The sequence below is a fragment of the Amblyraja radiata genome, chromosome 17 (genome assembly GCF_010909765.2).
Source record: "Amblyraja radiata isolate CabotCenter1 chromosome 17, sAmbRad1.1.pri, whole genome shotgun sequence".
NCBI lineage: Eukaryota > Metazoa > Chordata > Chondrichthyes > Rajiformes > Rajidae > Amblyraja > Amblyraja radiata.
In genome coordinates, this window is record NC_045972.1 from 38,570,247 (window position 1) to 38,586,953 (window position 16,707).

At 45.2% G+C, this 16,707-nt stretch overlaps 1 protein-coding gene across 2 annotated transcripts in view; it reads left to right on the forward strand.

Moving 5' to 3' along the window:
• Window positions 1-13,636: 13,636 nt before the first annotated feature.
• Window positions 13,637-16,707, forward strand: part of LOC116982788 (estradiol 17-beta-dehydrogenase 2-like) — a 53,743-nt gene continuing 50,672 nt past the window's right edge. The window contains exon 1 of one of the 2 annotated variants that reach the window (XM_033036237.1): window positions 13,637-14,014. In XM_033036237.1, the coding sequence (XP_032892128.1) occupies window positions 13,714-14,014 (301 nt within the window). In that variant the 5' untranslated portion in view covers window positions 13,637-13,713. The remainder of the gene's footprint in view (window positions 14,015-16,707) is intronic. The other variant, XM_033036236.1, reaches the window with a different exon arrangement.

The following is a 16,707-nucleotide window of genomic DNA, read 5'->3' on the forward strand; positions in this document are numbered from 1 at the left end:
CAATGACTCGACCAGTGGCACTAACGTCTGTGGTGATGAAGTGATTTGAGAGGTTAGTTATGGTGCACAACAACTCCTACCTCGACAAGAACCTCGACCAACTACAGTTCGCAAACCACCAAACTGGTCAACGGAGGATGCAATTTCACTGGCTCTCCACTCCGCATTGGACCACTTGGACAATAAAAACACCTACGTCAGGCTGTTGTTTATAGACTACAGCTCGGCACTTAATACCATCACCAAGTTGGTTACCAAGCTCACGGAACTGGGCCTCTGTGCATCCCGTTGCAATTGGATCCTCGACTTCCTCATCCACAGACCACAGTCTGTTCGAATTGGAGGAACCACTTCATTCTCCATAACAGTTAGGACGGGAGCACCTCAAGGCTGCGTGCTCAGCCCCCTGCTTTACTCACTCTACACCCATGACTGCGTAGCCAGTCATAATGCGAACTCCACCATCAAGTTCGCCGACGAGACCACTGTGGTTGGATGTATCACAGATGTGGTCAAGTCAGAGTATAGAAGTGAGATCGACCGACTGACCAAATGGTGCCATCAGCACAACAACCTGGCTCTCAACATCAGTAAGACCAAGGAACAGATTGTGGACTTTGGTAGGGGAAGGATGAGGACCCACAATCCTGTTTATATCAACGGGACGATGGTGGAAAGGGTCAATAACTTCAAATTCCTGGGCGTGCATATATCATAAGATCTTTCCTGGACCCAGCACACCGATGCAATTGTAAAGAAGGCACATCAGCAACTCTGCTACCTGAGAAGAGTCGAGATTCTGAAAAAGCTACTTTCTTAACTACTAAACCAGGTTCGCTTCTTAATAAACAGACACCACACAAACTGTTTGGTAGACCAGTTCAAAACTTTACTTTACATCGGCCGATGGAAGGGAGGGAGAACTCCAGTCAAGTGACCATTACAGACACTTGACCGTCCTCCGTTCACCTCCCTGAACAACAGAATTACATTGTCTTAAATAGGGTTTTTTTGTCCCCTTAGCACATTTCACAGACATTAGTCATGGTCAGAGGTACAGGAAAAGGTTTCCACAGAATGCATCACATCAAAGGCCTTTTGTTTACATGTTACAAGATAACATTGGCCATTTGGTTTACGACATTTTATCTTTCCACTTCCCTGTTCCTCTCTCGTCCTTCATAAACATTGGCTATTTGGATAATGCCATTTTATCTTCACAGAGATCACCCTAGCTCTTTCGCTGCTTCATCGCTGTCATTTGGTCCCTCATAAACATAGGCCATTTGGTTTATGGCATCTTACTTCAAAGATGTGACTAGCTGTTTCTTTCTCTGTCACTTCCTCACTTGGGAGACAATGTTATAGGATTTATTATCCCACACACCCGCAACCTGAGGCAAGCCTGATTTGAGACTAAATATAAGCTGTAAGCTAGCCCAGAAGCCAATTTAATATCTTCTTATATTTTAACTAAAATTCAGCTTCATCATTCCATCCTTTTATCAAATTTTTGATAACAACTACAGTCCTTGCTGAGTACATACGAAAGACCATAAGCATCTCATCAGACAAATTAATAGTACACTAGTAACACAATTATTTCATAGTGGACAATCGTTCCACAAGTCCCTCCAAACATTTTAAATGGCCACCAACCTCCCCCGGACGTGACACAAATATACTACCATAGGACAGGAAAAGGATCATTAAAATTGCTCAGCCTTTATTCGGCTTCGCTTGGAACTCCCCTTGTGCTGGTGTAACTGGTTCATGCTTCTCTTGTGTGGCACTGCATTTGCAACATAACAATGCCTGTCACAAATATACTGTTTCCTAAAAATACACCAGTGCCTTGGTTGTGGCAAAAACAGGTAGATTTAACTGGCCTTTGCAGACCTCTTACTGTCTGTAGTCAGGGTATCTTTGCTGCGCTTGTCATGTTTGACTTCAATCTTGTTTAAAAGGAGGTGTGTACCATCCTTTAAATGTGGGTTAGTCCGCAAGCTTGCCATTCTGAAGAAAGTTCAGTCCATGTGGGCTGGGCCACCCCAGAATAAAGGGAGCATCCATAGCCCATCGTCCTTGTTTCCACAAACTGTTCACAGTCAATCAAATGTATCCAGCGACGATGATCTTCAATCTTTACAGCAGTTCATGTTGTTAGCAACACTTGGTTGTTCTTTTCAACACAATCTCAATTTCTTCTTGTCCCAGCACCATCATCGTATAGCTTTTATGGCCTTGGTCACTGGTTTTCAGCAAAAACTCCTCCAACCTGGGAATGTAGATCTGGCAAGACATGGGTTAATTGCCGACCATACATAATTAGTTAATTGCCCAGGGCCTGTAGGTGGCTTCCCCCCACTCTCCAGGGGGTGGACACAGCAGCTTTTCCTGTATCAATCTTGTTCCCAGCTGAGTTTCTCCAGCACTTTTGTCTACATTTGATCCTCCAGAATCTCCAGTTCCTTCTTAACACTTCCCTGTGAACTTATTCTTTAATCCGATTATATCCGAAGAGGCTCTCCCCACCTAAATATTCAATTCTCCAAATATGTTCTCTTCCCCAATCTACTTTATCTTTTACCAAACAGTAATCTTGCTTCATTTGCATTTTAAAAGACAACCTCTGTTATCATCTCAAAACAATCTTTCCCAAAAGAACTCACTCAGAATCAGTAATCAATAATACATTTTCTTTTTCTCTGTAATTTTGACATTTCCAATCTCATTTAACACTTTAATCGGGATGAGTCTTTTTTAAACTTGGTTCAAAAGATTTATAATCAACCAACACATTTTATCATTCGAGTATAGCTCCGCCCCCCATTCATGCCTGTTTCTTAACGGAGCACACCATAAACTGTCTGTCCCATTTGCATTTTAAAGGACAAACTTCTTAAAGCGACACACAACTTTGCTCATTGCTTCGAATTTCACACATTCCACATAAAAAACATTGTTTTACAAGCAGTACATATACAAAAACATTGTTTTACCAGCAGTATATATACAAAAACATTGTTTTACCAGCAGTATATAATATTTCATCATCAAAGACATCTCTTTGTAATTTACTTTCCCTTTTTCTGACAAGACTTCTGTTTACCAAAATCCTGGTTACCTAACCCTAATTGGACATTGATCCAGATCATGATTAGTCAGACTCCCCTTGACTTTTCAGTCTCCCTAGCTCTTTCCTCATTTCTCCATCAAATTTCCCTCATCCCCAATTTTTTTATAACATAGTTGCCTGTCAGAAAAAGGATTTACCTCCGGGGTAATTTTGTTTTGCAATCCCCATTGACTCTTTCCACCATCCCAGATGCCTGTGGGTGGTGTATACAGTGAATTGCTGTTGAATATTACAATGTGCACATATTTCCTTATTAATAGTGGTTAAAATGAGGACCATTGTCTGAGCTTATGACATTAGGTAGGCCAAACCTGGGAATAACTTCTCTTAACAACAATGTTACCATAGTTTCAGCAGTATTATTAGTGGTTGGTAGAGCTTCACTCCACCTGCTAAATAAATCTAAAATCACTAAGCAATATTTATAACACTGGGCCCTTGGTATTTCAATAAAATCAATCTGTATGCATTCAAACGATCGTGATGGCATTGGCGTCACCCCTGAGGGTATCTTAATTAGTTTGCCTGGATTATTTCGTTGGCAAATTTTACATTCAGAGGCCTGCCACCATATTTCCTTTGTTATCCTATCATTCCCTCCTTACCAGCATGGGTAAGACGGGTAAAAATGTAGTGTACACCAACTTGTCCAAGCGGGGTGTGCTGAATCAATGGCACAGCCCTCTTGTTTCCATAGTTATATTATATATAAGAGGCGTCCCTCTGTAATGTACATACCTCCTTCATGTTTGGCAGGACCGTTCTATTTGCTAGCGTCTGTTTATGTGCTGTCACTCCGCATTTGGATGTACAGGCTGCCTGTTTGGATACATTATCAGCAACTCATTGCCTTTTGCTATAGGGTCCCCAGCACCAGTGTGTGCAGAACATTTAACAATGACCAGCTGTTCTGGTAGCATCAATGCGTTAAACAAATTACGCACAGAAAGGCATTCCCGTGCTCCCAATCCTGGGGAGCTTTGTAAGGTCAGAACTTCAAGGTATAGGGATGTTACTGACGGAACTGTCCCAGGTAAAGATGCCATTGCTACTGGTAGGGCATAGGTGGACATGTGGACATCTCCCAAAATTATCTAACTCCTCATCTTCACTACCAAATAGGGTCGTCGTGCCAGACATGAAGTCTCCTCCAGAGGATTTACCAGTACTGGGTTTATTTTTACTAACCATCACCTGTTTCTCACCTCCTGTCTGTCTTTTAATTATTTCCTCTTGTTCCTCTGCCCACTGGCATTCTAGTTGCAATACGTTCCATCCTTTCCGAGTTCTATCCTTGTTTCTTAACTCTATCCCCTTCTTACATACAGTATACATCTAACTTCGAACTCTACTTTCCTCATGCTTCTCCTCTGTTCCTGCTTTCCATGTTTTAATTCCTTTCTTCCATTTCTTTCCTGCCTTCCTTTCCCATATAAATGTCTCTACATTCCATGTTCCCCCTACTGGCCAGGCTTCATCCCCTAACCGTTTGGTCAACTTGTAACTTAACATTCTAAATTTCTTATTATACCTAGGATTCAAATAACACATACGTTGGACTGTTATCCAGAGCATTCCCCATAGATAGATAGAAAGAAAGAGAAAAAGAAAGCAGACTTCTTAATTCCGAATCGTTCCAAATATATCAACCAGGCCGACTCGCTACTCGAGACCCCAGTTTCTCAATTTGGCTGACTTTTTAACTCTTTAATATACGACCCAAGTGTCTCAACGAAGCCGACTCGCTAACCAAGACCCCCGTTTCTCAACCTGGCAGACGTTTTATCCCTTAAAATAAGCCCCAAGTGTCTCAACGAAGCAGACCCGCTATCCGTGACCCCCGTTTCTCAACCTGGCAGACTCCTTAACTCTTAAAATAAGCCCCAAGTGTCTCAACGAAGCAGACCCGCTATCCGTGACCCCCGTTTCTCAACCTGGCAGACTTCTTAACTCTTTAATATACAACGCCACTTATTTCTCAATCCGACAACTCTTCGGATGTCTCAATAAGCCAGACGCAAACCTCAACCCGACAAATCACGGATGTCTCAACGAGGCCGATGAGCCCTTAGTAGAGAGAGAGAAAAAAACAAAACAAAGAGAGATAGACAGAGAGAGAGAAAAAGAGAAACCGCTCAAGTCCTTCTTAAAAATATACACAATTCCTTCTTAAAAATACATACACAATTCTGTCTTAAAAATACATACACAATCCCTTCTTTAAAAAAAACCCCATATAAAGCCCAACTGGTCTTACCTTTGTCTGTTTCTAAGAACCTCGGCAGGGAACCAATTCAATGTCTGATGAAGGATCACAGATGTTCCCGGGAGTTTCTAGGGAGTCGGTCTTACAAGGGGGCCGATAGAGCTCAGTTATCTCCCTTCCAATCCCGGCAACCTCTGCAACCTCTTGCACAGTCAGCTGTTGATGTGGTCCCAGCGAGGCCTGCATAACTACGCCAATGAAAAAGCTACTTTCTTAACTACTAAACCAGGTTCGCTTCTTAATAAACAGACACCACACAAACTGTTTGGTAGACCAGTTCAAAACTTTACTTTACATCGGCCGATGGAAGGGAGGGAGAACTCCAGTCAAGTGACCATTACAGACACTTGACCGTCCTCCGTTCACCTCCCTGAACAACAGAATTACATTGTCTTAAATAGGGTTTTTTTGTCCCCTTAGCACATTTCACAGACATTAGTCATGGTCAGAGGTACAGGAAAAGGTTTCCACAGAATGCATCACATCAAAGGCCTTTTGTTTACATGTTACAAGATAACATTGGCCATTTGGTTTACGACATTTTATCTTTCCACTTCCCTGTTCCTCTCTCGTCCTTCATAAACATTGGCTATTTGGATAATGCCATTTTATCTTCACAGAGATCACCCTAGCTCTTTCGCTGCTTCATCGCTGTCATTTGGTCCCTCATAAACATAGGCCATTTGGTTTATGGCATCTTACTTCAAAGATGTGACTAGCTGTTTCTTTCTCTGTCACTTCCTCACTTGGGAGACAATGTTATAGGATTTATTATCCCACACACCCGCAACCTGAGGCAAGCCTGATTTGAGACTAAATATAAGCTGTAAGCTAGCCCAGAAGCCAATTTAATATCTTCTTATATTTTAACTAAAATTCAGCTTCATCAATTCGGCATGTCGAAGAGGATTCTCCTAAACGTCTACTGGTGCACGGTAGAGAGCATTCTGACTGGTTGCATCGTGGCCTGGTTCGGCAACTTGAAAGTCCAAGAGCGAAAAAGACTACGAAAAGTTGTGACCACTGCCCAGTCCATCACCAGCTTTGAACTCCCCACTGTCGAAGGGATCTATCCTAGTCGCTGCCACAAAAAGGCAGCCAAAATCATCAAGGACCCACACCATCCTGGCCACACACTCATCTCACCATTGCCATCAGGAAGAAGATACGGGTGCCTGAAAACTGTAACATCCAGGTTCAGGAACAGCTACTTCCCCACAGCCATCAGGCTATTAAACACTACGAATAAGCTCTGAGCTCTGAACTGCAAAAGACTATATTATTATTTGTTGTTTGCACTATATTTGTCATTTATTGAACTTTTTCTTTTCTTTCCTGTTATGTACAATGTTTACATATTCACATATTCTGTTGTGCTGCAGCAAGTAAGAATTTCATTGTCCCGTCCGGGACATATGACAATAAAACACTCTTGACTCAACAAAGCCTCTAGGTCTTAGTTTCTGAGAAACGTACTAATGCATCCTCGCAAAAAGTCAACCAGTCCCACAATGTACCACTGCCCGTTTCCCAACACCAGCCTGGCCCTAGGGTTGGCGCTTGGTGAATCGACCCAGCTGTGGCCACTTCCCCGCACCACATGGTTCAATGGCGGGCAGGTCAGTTCGCATTGCAGCACGATGCTGCCGTCAGCCAACACCACTAACAAGGTTTCCCTGTCCCTGTCTCTGGTAATTTGGCCAGAGGAGCCAAGTTCAATTGCGAGTTAACAGGAACCTCCCTACCGCTCGGAGGCGGAAGCGTCCGACAGCTTCTGCTTGGATCACAGCATCGCCCATGGCATCCACCTTTCAGCGCGGTTGGGGTCAACTGGCACACAATCGCCTTTGTTTACAGCTACATTCCCAGTGCCACGACAATATCGGCTGCGTCACGGCAACGCCGCCCGTGTCACAAACACCCCTTTGTGACGTCACAATGCCACATGTTGCCCCTGAGAGGCCCGCAGGAAGAGTGTGGTCAGAGGGAGAAGGGGACGTAGAAGAGGAGAGTTAACAATGTATGATCCCTTCCTCCTATGCCCCACTCTCTTTGAGTTCTGCTCTTGGCCCCATGCCCACAAACTCCAAACTTTCCCCACAGTCACATCTGATCTTCATTCACTGATGCATGCAGACCATCTCTGTGGCCACCTGCTGCTTGTTTCCCTCTCTATCTTCATTGATTTAGCCAGAAGAGGCCACAGATTGTATTTGTAACTCCTCAGATAATAATGTACTTGTCACTTAGCTACTCCCTTGTTTCCTCTCGCTAATTGCCCTATGTTTATATTTGCTGAGGAGTTGAAAATAGTTTGCCCAATCATCAAGATACCTCTTCACTTCTGTCTTGTGACGGTAGGAAGTAATTGAAACAACTCAAGATGTTTGACCCTACCCAAATTGGGCATCATTACCCAGGTTATTGGAGAGCATGTACCATTTGACTGTGCCAAGGTTGGAGTTTCAAGGTTGGTGATCGGGAAAGAATCAAGAGGGTACAGCACCACTTGAAAAGGAGTATGAAGCAGGCAAAAGGGGACTATAAAAGGAAGCTGGAGAAGAAACTGCAGTACAACAACATCAAAGAGGTGTGGAGAGGAATGAAGACCATCACTGGCTTCTAGGAGAAGAGAAGCCAGCCGTCAGGAGACGTGGACAAGGCGCATGAATTTAACCTGTTCTATAACAGGTTTGATCTGGTATCCCCTCCCACCTCTACAGGTGCAGCCTCTCCCCCACCATCACCTCCACGAGGCAGCCCCCCCAACACCACAGCTGCAGCACCTCCTATGCCGGCATCTCCTCAACTGTTCTTCACGGCGGACGAGGTGAGAGCTGAGCTGAGGAGGTTGCGCCCTGGTAAAGCAGCTGGCCCTGATGGTGTATGTCCCAGGCTACTAAAAGACTGTGCGACTCAGCTGGCGGAGCCGCTCCAGACCATTTTCAACCTGAGCCTCCAGTCAGGGAGGGTACCAGGTCTGTGGAAAACATCATGTCTCGTGCCGGTTCCCAAAGCAGGGCGGCCGACCGAGATCAACGACTACAGACCGGTGGTCCTTACATCCCATATCATGAAAACAATGGAGCGGCTACTCATTCGTCTCCTGAGACCACAAGTCCAGCACGCACTCGACCCACTACAGTTTGCATACCAGGAGAACATTGGGGTGGATGACGCAGTCCTCTACATGCTGCACCGGATCTACTCCTTTTTGGACAAACCCGGTGGCTATGTGAGGATTATGTTCTTCGACTTCTCAAGTGCGTTCAACACCATCCAACCCCTGATTCTGAATGACAAGCTTAAAAAGATGGGGGTGGATTCCACATTTATCTCCTGGATATACGACTACCTGACGGGTCGACCACAGTTTGTCAAGCTGGGGGACAGTGTCTCTGGCACAGTGGTGTGCAATGTTGGAGCCCCACAGGGAACGGTTCTGGCCCCGTTCCTCTTCACCCTGTATACAGCAGACTTTAACTATAAGTCTGACACATGCCACGTACAGAAATATTCAGATGATACAGCGATTGTGGCATTTGTAAGGAACGGGCAGGAGGAGGAATACAGGAACTTGACCAGTGCCTTTTGTGCCTGGAGTGAAGAGAACTGTCTCATCCTGAACACAACTAAGACTAAAGAGATGGTGGTTAACTTTGGCAGGTCCAAGCTCCCCCTTCAGCCGGTCAACGCTGCAGGGGCTGACATTGAGGTGGTGCAGACATATAAATACCTTGGAGTGCACCTTGATAACAAACTGGACTGGTCTGTCAACTCTGACTCCCTCTACAAAAAAGGCCAGAGCAGACTCTTTTCCCTCAGAAGGCTCAAATCCTTCAATGTGTGTAATGATATGCTGCACATGTTTTACAACACTGTGGTTGCAAGTGTTATTTTCTACGCTGTCGTCTGCTGGGGCAACAGCATTAGTGCAAAAAAAACGACAAGAGGCTTGTCAAACTGGTTAAACGAGCTAGCTCAGTGCTGGAGGGGAGAGTAGACTCTGGGATGGATGTGCTTGAGAGGCGTATGAGGCACAAGGTGCAGGCCATCCTGAAAAACCCCCAGGCATGTAATCCATATCCCCTCCATGTAATTCTGGAGAGTCAAAAAAGCACTTGGAACAACAACCGGCTCCTCTCCCTGCCCTGTAGAACGGAGCGGTTCAGGAGATCCTTCACCCCTGCAGCCATTAGATTTTATAATTAGGACCGCTAGGCTGTAGGGGGATGCATTTTGCAATTTTTAATTTTTAATTGTTAATTATTGGTCTTTTTAAGTATTTATTGCTCTCAGGTAGTGTCCACATTGTATTCTTTGTATTTTCTGTCTGCGTTCGTTTTGAATCTGTGGGTTTGTTGGTTGGGGGCTTCTGGACATCTGAATTTCCCTGAGGGGATCAATAAAGTATTTATTATTATTATTATTATTATAATTATTATTATTATCACTCTGCTAATAATTGACTGAAAAACAAATGGCAAGGTGTGACAACCCAGCTGACTTACTGCCATGTCACTTTAAAAGGGCTGTACTATATACTTCATCAATTCCCACGCCCTGCCCGACCAAGCTTCCAACCTCATCGTTCCCCAGCCCCGCACGGCCCGTTTTTACCTTCTCCCCAAAATCCACAAACCCGGCTCTCCCGGCAGACCCATTGTCTCTGCTTGTTCGTGCCCCACCGAACTCATCTCCACATACCTTGACTCCATACTATCCCTCCTGGTCAAATCCCTTCCCACCTATGTTCTAGACACCTCAGACACCCTCCGCCTCCTCCGCACATTCCACTCCCTAGGCCCTCACCCCCTCATCTTCACCATGGATGTCCAGTCACTCTACACCTCCATCCCCCACCACGATGGCCTCAAAGCCGTCCGGTTCTTCCTCGACCAGAGGAGCAACCTATACCCAGCCACTGACACCCTCCTCCGCCTAGCGGAGTTGGTCCTCACCCTCAACAACTTTACGTTTGACTCCTCCCATTTCCTCCAAACACAAGGCTTAGCTATGGGCACACGCATGGGCCCCAGCTACGCCTGCCTCTGTCGGGTACGTTGAACAATCCTTGTTCGAGACGTACCAGGGCCCCATCCCCGACCTCTACCGTTACATTGACGACTGCTTTGGGGCCACCTCCTGCACCCACACACAACTGACTGACTTCATCCACTGCACCACCAACTTCCATCCGGCACTCCAATACACCTGGACCATTTCCGACACTTCCCTACCATTCCTTGACCTCACCATCTCCATCGCAGGGGACAGACTTCTGACCGACATACACTACAAACCAACTGACTCACATGGCTATCTGGACTACACGTCTTCCCACCCTGCCCCCTGTAAAGACTCCATCCCCTACTCCCAATTCCTCCGCCTACGCCGCATCTGCTCTATGGATGAGACGTTCCACACCAGGGCATCGGAAATGTCCTCGTTCTTTAGGGAACGGGGATTCCCCTCCGCCACCATAGATGAGGCTCGCACCAGGGTCTCATCCATACCCCGCAACACTGCTCTCTCTCCCCATCCCCGCACTCGCAACAAGGGCAGGGTCCCCCTAGTCCTCACCTTTCACCCCACCAGCCGGCAAATACAACACATAATCCTCCGCCATTTCCGCCACCTCCAACGTGACCCCACCAGTCGCCACATCTTCCCATCTACCGCTATGTCTGCCTTCCGCAAAGACCGCTCCCTCCGCAACTCCCTTGTCAATTCTTCCCTTCCCTCCTGTACCACCCCCTCCCCGGGCACTTTCCGTTGCAACCGCAAGAAATGCAACACCTGTCCCTTCACCTCCCCCCTCGACTCCATTCAAGGACCCAAGCAGTCGTTCCAGGTATGACAAAGGTTCACCTGCATCTCCTCCAACCTCATCTACTGCATCCGCTGCTCTAGATGTCAGCTGATTTACATCGGGGAGACTAAGCGGAGGTTGGGCGTTCGTTTCGCCGAACACCTCCGCTCAGTCCGCAATAACCTACCTGAACTCTCGGTGGCTCAGCACTTCAACTCCCCCTCCCATTCCCAATCTGACCTCTCTGTCCTGGGTCTCCTCCATTGCCAGAGTGAGCAACACCGAAAATTGGAGGAACAGCACCTCATATTCCGCCTGGGTTGCTTGCGTCCCGATGGCATGAACGTTGAATTCTCCCAGTTTTGCAAGCCCTTGCTGTCTCCTCCCCTTCCTTAACCCTCGAGCTGTCTCCTCCCATCCCCCCCGCCCTCGGGCTCCTCCTCCTCCCTTTTTCCTTCCTTCTCCCCCCCCCCCCACCCCCTATCAGTCTGAAGAAGGGTTTTGGCCCGAAACGTCGCCTATTTCCTTCGCTCCATAGATGCTGCTGCACCCGCTGAGTTTCTCCAGCATTTTTGTGTACCTTCGATCTTCCAGCATCTGCAGTTCCTTCTTGAATACTATATACAGCGACAGATCAAATCTGAAAAAGGGTCTTTACCCAAAACATGACCCATTCCTTCTATCCAGATATGCTGCCTGTGCCGCTGAGTTACTCCAGCATTTGTGTCTATCTTTGGTTTAAACCAACATCTGCAGGTCCTTCCTACACATGCTGTACTAGGGAGAGTCCATTTTAGGATGAAACTAAGCTTAATAAAAGAGATAAAATACATTAATGTGATTAAACTGAAAAGGCACAATGGAAGGCTGTTTTCTGAGGGTAAATAGTGTGTAGGGTATAAAAAGGTATGGAAATCACTCAACCACTGACATGATGGTCATGACAATAATCAAATCCGCTTTTTTTCCTAGCTCCACTACCAAGAAACCTCTGAATTTTTAAATTTGTCATATGAACTTCCAAACACTGGAATTGACATATTAGCTTGAATAAACCATCTAATACGGAACTCTGACGAGGGAAGAGTTCCATGTGTTTGGTACAGTTTTCCTACAATGCCATGGGCAAACTTCCAGCGACAATAAGCATGACGGACTCAAAAGAAACACTAACTGTGAATGTCGTTTATGGGCGGAAATCCTGGCTGGGGCCTGCCCCCCCCCCCCCCCCCCCGCGCCGTGTTTTGAGAGGTGGGGGATAACCTTGGAATTTAACATTTTTAAAAAGTGAACGATTGGACTAGTTTCTCTTGATTCCTCTGAGATGAAAACGATTTGTTAACTACCACTGTTAACTACCTAACTGCCAGTAGTTAACAAGTAGCTATACAATGTGTTACCAATATATCGATATGCATTTCTCAGTGAATATAATTCTGTTTTGAGAATGTCTTAAAACTGTCATTAAGGGCTCTGGACCGCGAGCACGGGCTTCTTCCTATCGTGCAGGTACAGTCCCTCGTTCACCCACGGTTATTTAGTAATTTGTACCCATCATTTAGGGATGTTGTATGTTTTTTTAAGTATGTTTATTTTTGTTAGTTTATCTTTATGTGTGTTTTGTTAGTTTGTGAAAAGTTTATGTGTGTTGTTTTCTCCCTCTCTCCCCCTCCAAGGTTAGTTATGTTTGCCTTTATTTGCTTCAGTTTTATTTAGTGTTATTTATTACATTGTGGTTGTAGCTTTTAAAAAATTTAAACGGGTATCTGATTTTTTTAATTCATCACAAAATGTTGGCAGGTGGGTCTAGTGATGGCCGGTTTGTTGGTAAGTTGGGTCGAAGGGCCTGTTTCCACACTGTATTACGGCTGCCTCCATGCTGAAAATCTCCAGCGCCAGTGTCAAGAGATACTTTCACGTTTGACTCCAGATTTTTGGGTACCTTCTTTCACTACTTGACTGGTGCTCATGAGATTGATTTCAAGATGCTCAGATGATCTTCTAATGCGGTCATTGTTCCGAGCGCCAAATCCCGAAGCTACGGGTGGATTAGTAGATCTTGAAGAGGCATTGACTCTTTGTTTTTATGTAGAGGGGTAGAGGTAAGGTATGTGATTTGAGAGTAATATATCGTCGGCGGGCGGGAAAACAAGTTCGATTTACTCGACATGGCACTGTTAAATGCGCAAAGTTCAAAAAAACTATTGAACTGTAAATAAACTAAAAAAATACTGATTATCTGGTGTTTTATGCGTGCGAGGCAGATTGTGTGCGTTCCGCAGGCAACCAGACGGTAAATAATAAATAAAATGTGCTTCTTGTTGTTAAGGGGGGGAGGAGATAAAATTGTTAGTTGTCGTGCATAACTGTCACCGGACCGCCAGGAAATTTGTGTGCCCCACCCACCACACGCTTTAAAAGCGATTTCCGCCTATGCCAATTTCGCCGCTTCCGTTTACACTTTGATCCATTTTGCTCTTTAAAAAAATCGAGAAAATGCAACTTTGGGAAGAAATGGACGTCGGCAGTAGATTAGCTCTCGGCTTGTATGGATTCATCACCGTGGCTCTCGGGGCAGCAGTGGTGACCCATTTCCAGAAATCTAAAGCTCGTTTCAATCTAAACCTCTGCACTTGTAAGCTGCTGCTGTGGTTGTTTGTCGGCTTCTCCCTGTCTCTTAGTTACCTACCGCAATACGCGGGGCTTGTATTTTTCACCCTGTGCTGTTATCTGGTTTACTGGTCCATCCGTTCCAATGCAATTCTTTCACCTGAAGGAAAGGCCGTCCTTATTACTGGTAAGCTAAGCCCGAATTAGTCGCTTGCTGGTTAAATTGTCGCGATTTGTACTGCTCGTGGACATGGTGGTAAATCATTGTTTGTATTAAAAACCAACAATACTTGTTAAATTAATAATCACCATTCATCTATTCATGCCAAATATTGAGAAGATCAAAACTAACGACATGCTTATAGTTTTCCTAACACTAAGCCGCATCTTTTGCAGTGTCACGGAGTCGAATTTTCATTGGACTGGCAACATGCCGTGCTGCATGCATTTTTTAGTTTAGTTTAGGGATACAGAGTGGAAACTGGCTTTTCAGTCCAACCGGGTCCACGACGACCAATAACCACCCCGCACACTGGGGGAATTTGTACAGAGTCCAGTTAATCGGCAAACCTGCAGGTCTTTAGAGTGTGGGAGGAAACGGAGCAAACCCACGCAGGTCACGGGGAGAACATACAAACTCCGTGCAGACAGCACCCGGAGTCAGGATCAAACCCGGGTGTCTGGCGCTGGTAAGGCAGCAGCACTGTGCCACGTTTGGTTGGTTACTGATTTTGGGTATGGAGGAGCAGCCTCTTGCACCAATTGACATTGACAGTGGAGAAGGGCATAATATCTTATGTGTATCTTAAGGGAACGAACGTTGAATCAGGAAAGGAATGCAAAATGCCCTTGGTGAGTAGGGATACATCCCCAGCACACTCTGTGCATGAATCTTAGGGCTGGGATTATAAAGATTCTGAAGTCATGAGCTAAGACACACATTGGCAGGCGATGGGTAACACGACAGGCGACACGCGACATAGGCTGACCGGATCATTTGAAGAGAATGACGAGTTTAAGCCACACTTGCTAAACTGACACAAATGCCTTGGTGCTAATGCGTGGTAGCAGCTCTCCTGCTGTGCCACGGTGCCACCTCTGATTTTTTTGCTATATGAAGAATTAACTCGGTTTTTCCAGTCTTCCCGTGTGAACATTTCATCTCTTACACCCAGTACCTACATTTTTGGGGCCCTGAAGCTTGAACTGTTATGGGGGCCCCTTCGCAACCAGCAACTAGGTCTGGGCAACCACTGTTATCTTCTTCAATGGAATTGTTCCACGACAGATCACCACAAATTTTTAATTTCTATCATAAATGTTAATAGTGTTTTAAATTATTTATAATTATTTTATATTAAATATATTTAGAATGAAACATCCTTAATTTGAACGTTTTTTCATTTACGGTTAGCCTACATGATACTTTAATAACCTTAATTTTTTTATTTTAACTATTATTTTGTATTGAATTACACTATATTATTAATATTATTATTATTTTTTTAAACCTTCTCATACTGCAGACCCACATTTTTCAAGCAATGTGGACTAAGCATGATATTCACCTCCAGATAAAAAAGTAGGAAGTATTGGCCGGGGGTCCAGGAGGCTGGATAGCCCCCTGGTGGTAGTTTACGTAACAGAAGCTTAGAATTTTTCTGACACAAACAGTAAAATAACCCCCAAAAGATATATATTTCATGAAATAGAAAATAGATGCAGGAGTATGTCATTCGGCCCTGCGAGCCAGCACCGCCATTCACTGTGATCATGGCTGATCATCCACAATCAGTACCCCATTCCTGCCTTCTCCCCATATCCCTTGACTCTGCTAACTTCAAGAGCTCTATCTATCTCTCTCTTGAAAGCCTCCAGAGAATTGGCTTCCACTGCCTTCTGAGGCAGAGAATTCCACAGATTCACAACTCTCTGTGTGAAAACGTATTTCCTCATCTCCATTCTAAATGGCCACCCCTTATTCTTAAACTGTGGCCCCTGGTTCTGGACTCTCCCAGCATTGGAAACGTGTTTCATGCGTGTCCAAAACCTTAATAATCTTATGTTTCAATAAATGGCCTCATACAGCTAAAAAAAATCTTTACAAAAGATATGTTCCCTGAAATGTCTCGTTGCCTAGCACTGAGATGAGAAAAAACTTTTTCACCCAGTTGTGAATTTGTGGAATTCTCAGCCACAGAAGGCAGTGGTCCGCGCCTCGACTACTCGCCACCTCTCTCCCGCTCCCGCTATTTATATCCCCCCCCCCCCTCCACAATAGACAATAGGTGCAGGAGTAGGCCATTCGGTCCTTGTGAGCCAGCACCGCCATTTAATGTGATCATGGCTGATCATCCACAATCAGTACCCCGTTCTTGGTTCTTGGCTTCTTGGTCCTCCAAAATATTCCAAATGGAATTTAAACTGGAGGTGATGAAGGGAGGGCTTGAGCCAGAAAGGGTTATTGGGAAGAAAGAGCTACTTTAAATTTAGTTGCTGCCTTCTCCCCATATCCCCTGACTCCGCTATCTTTAAGAGCCCTATCAAGCTCTCTCTTGAGTATCCAGAGAAATGGCCTCCACCGCCCTCTGAGTCAGAGAATTCCACAGACTCACAACTCTCTGTGTGAAATAGTGTTTCCTCATCTCCGTTCTAAATGCTATTCCTTCTATACAATTGTCCCTAATGTGTAGGATAGAACTAGTGTACGGCTGATTGTTGGTCGGCATGGACTCAGTGGGCCGAAGAGCGTGTTTCCATGCTATATCACTAAACTAAACTAAACTGGCAGTCAGATTTCTGAACACCATTCTAAGTACTCACTGCTCGCTGTACACTGCTCACACAACACTGACCTCTCCTGGCATCCAAACATTTTGC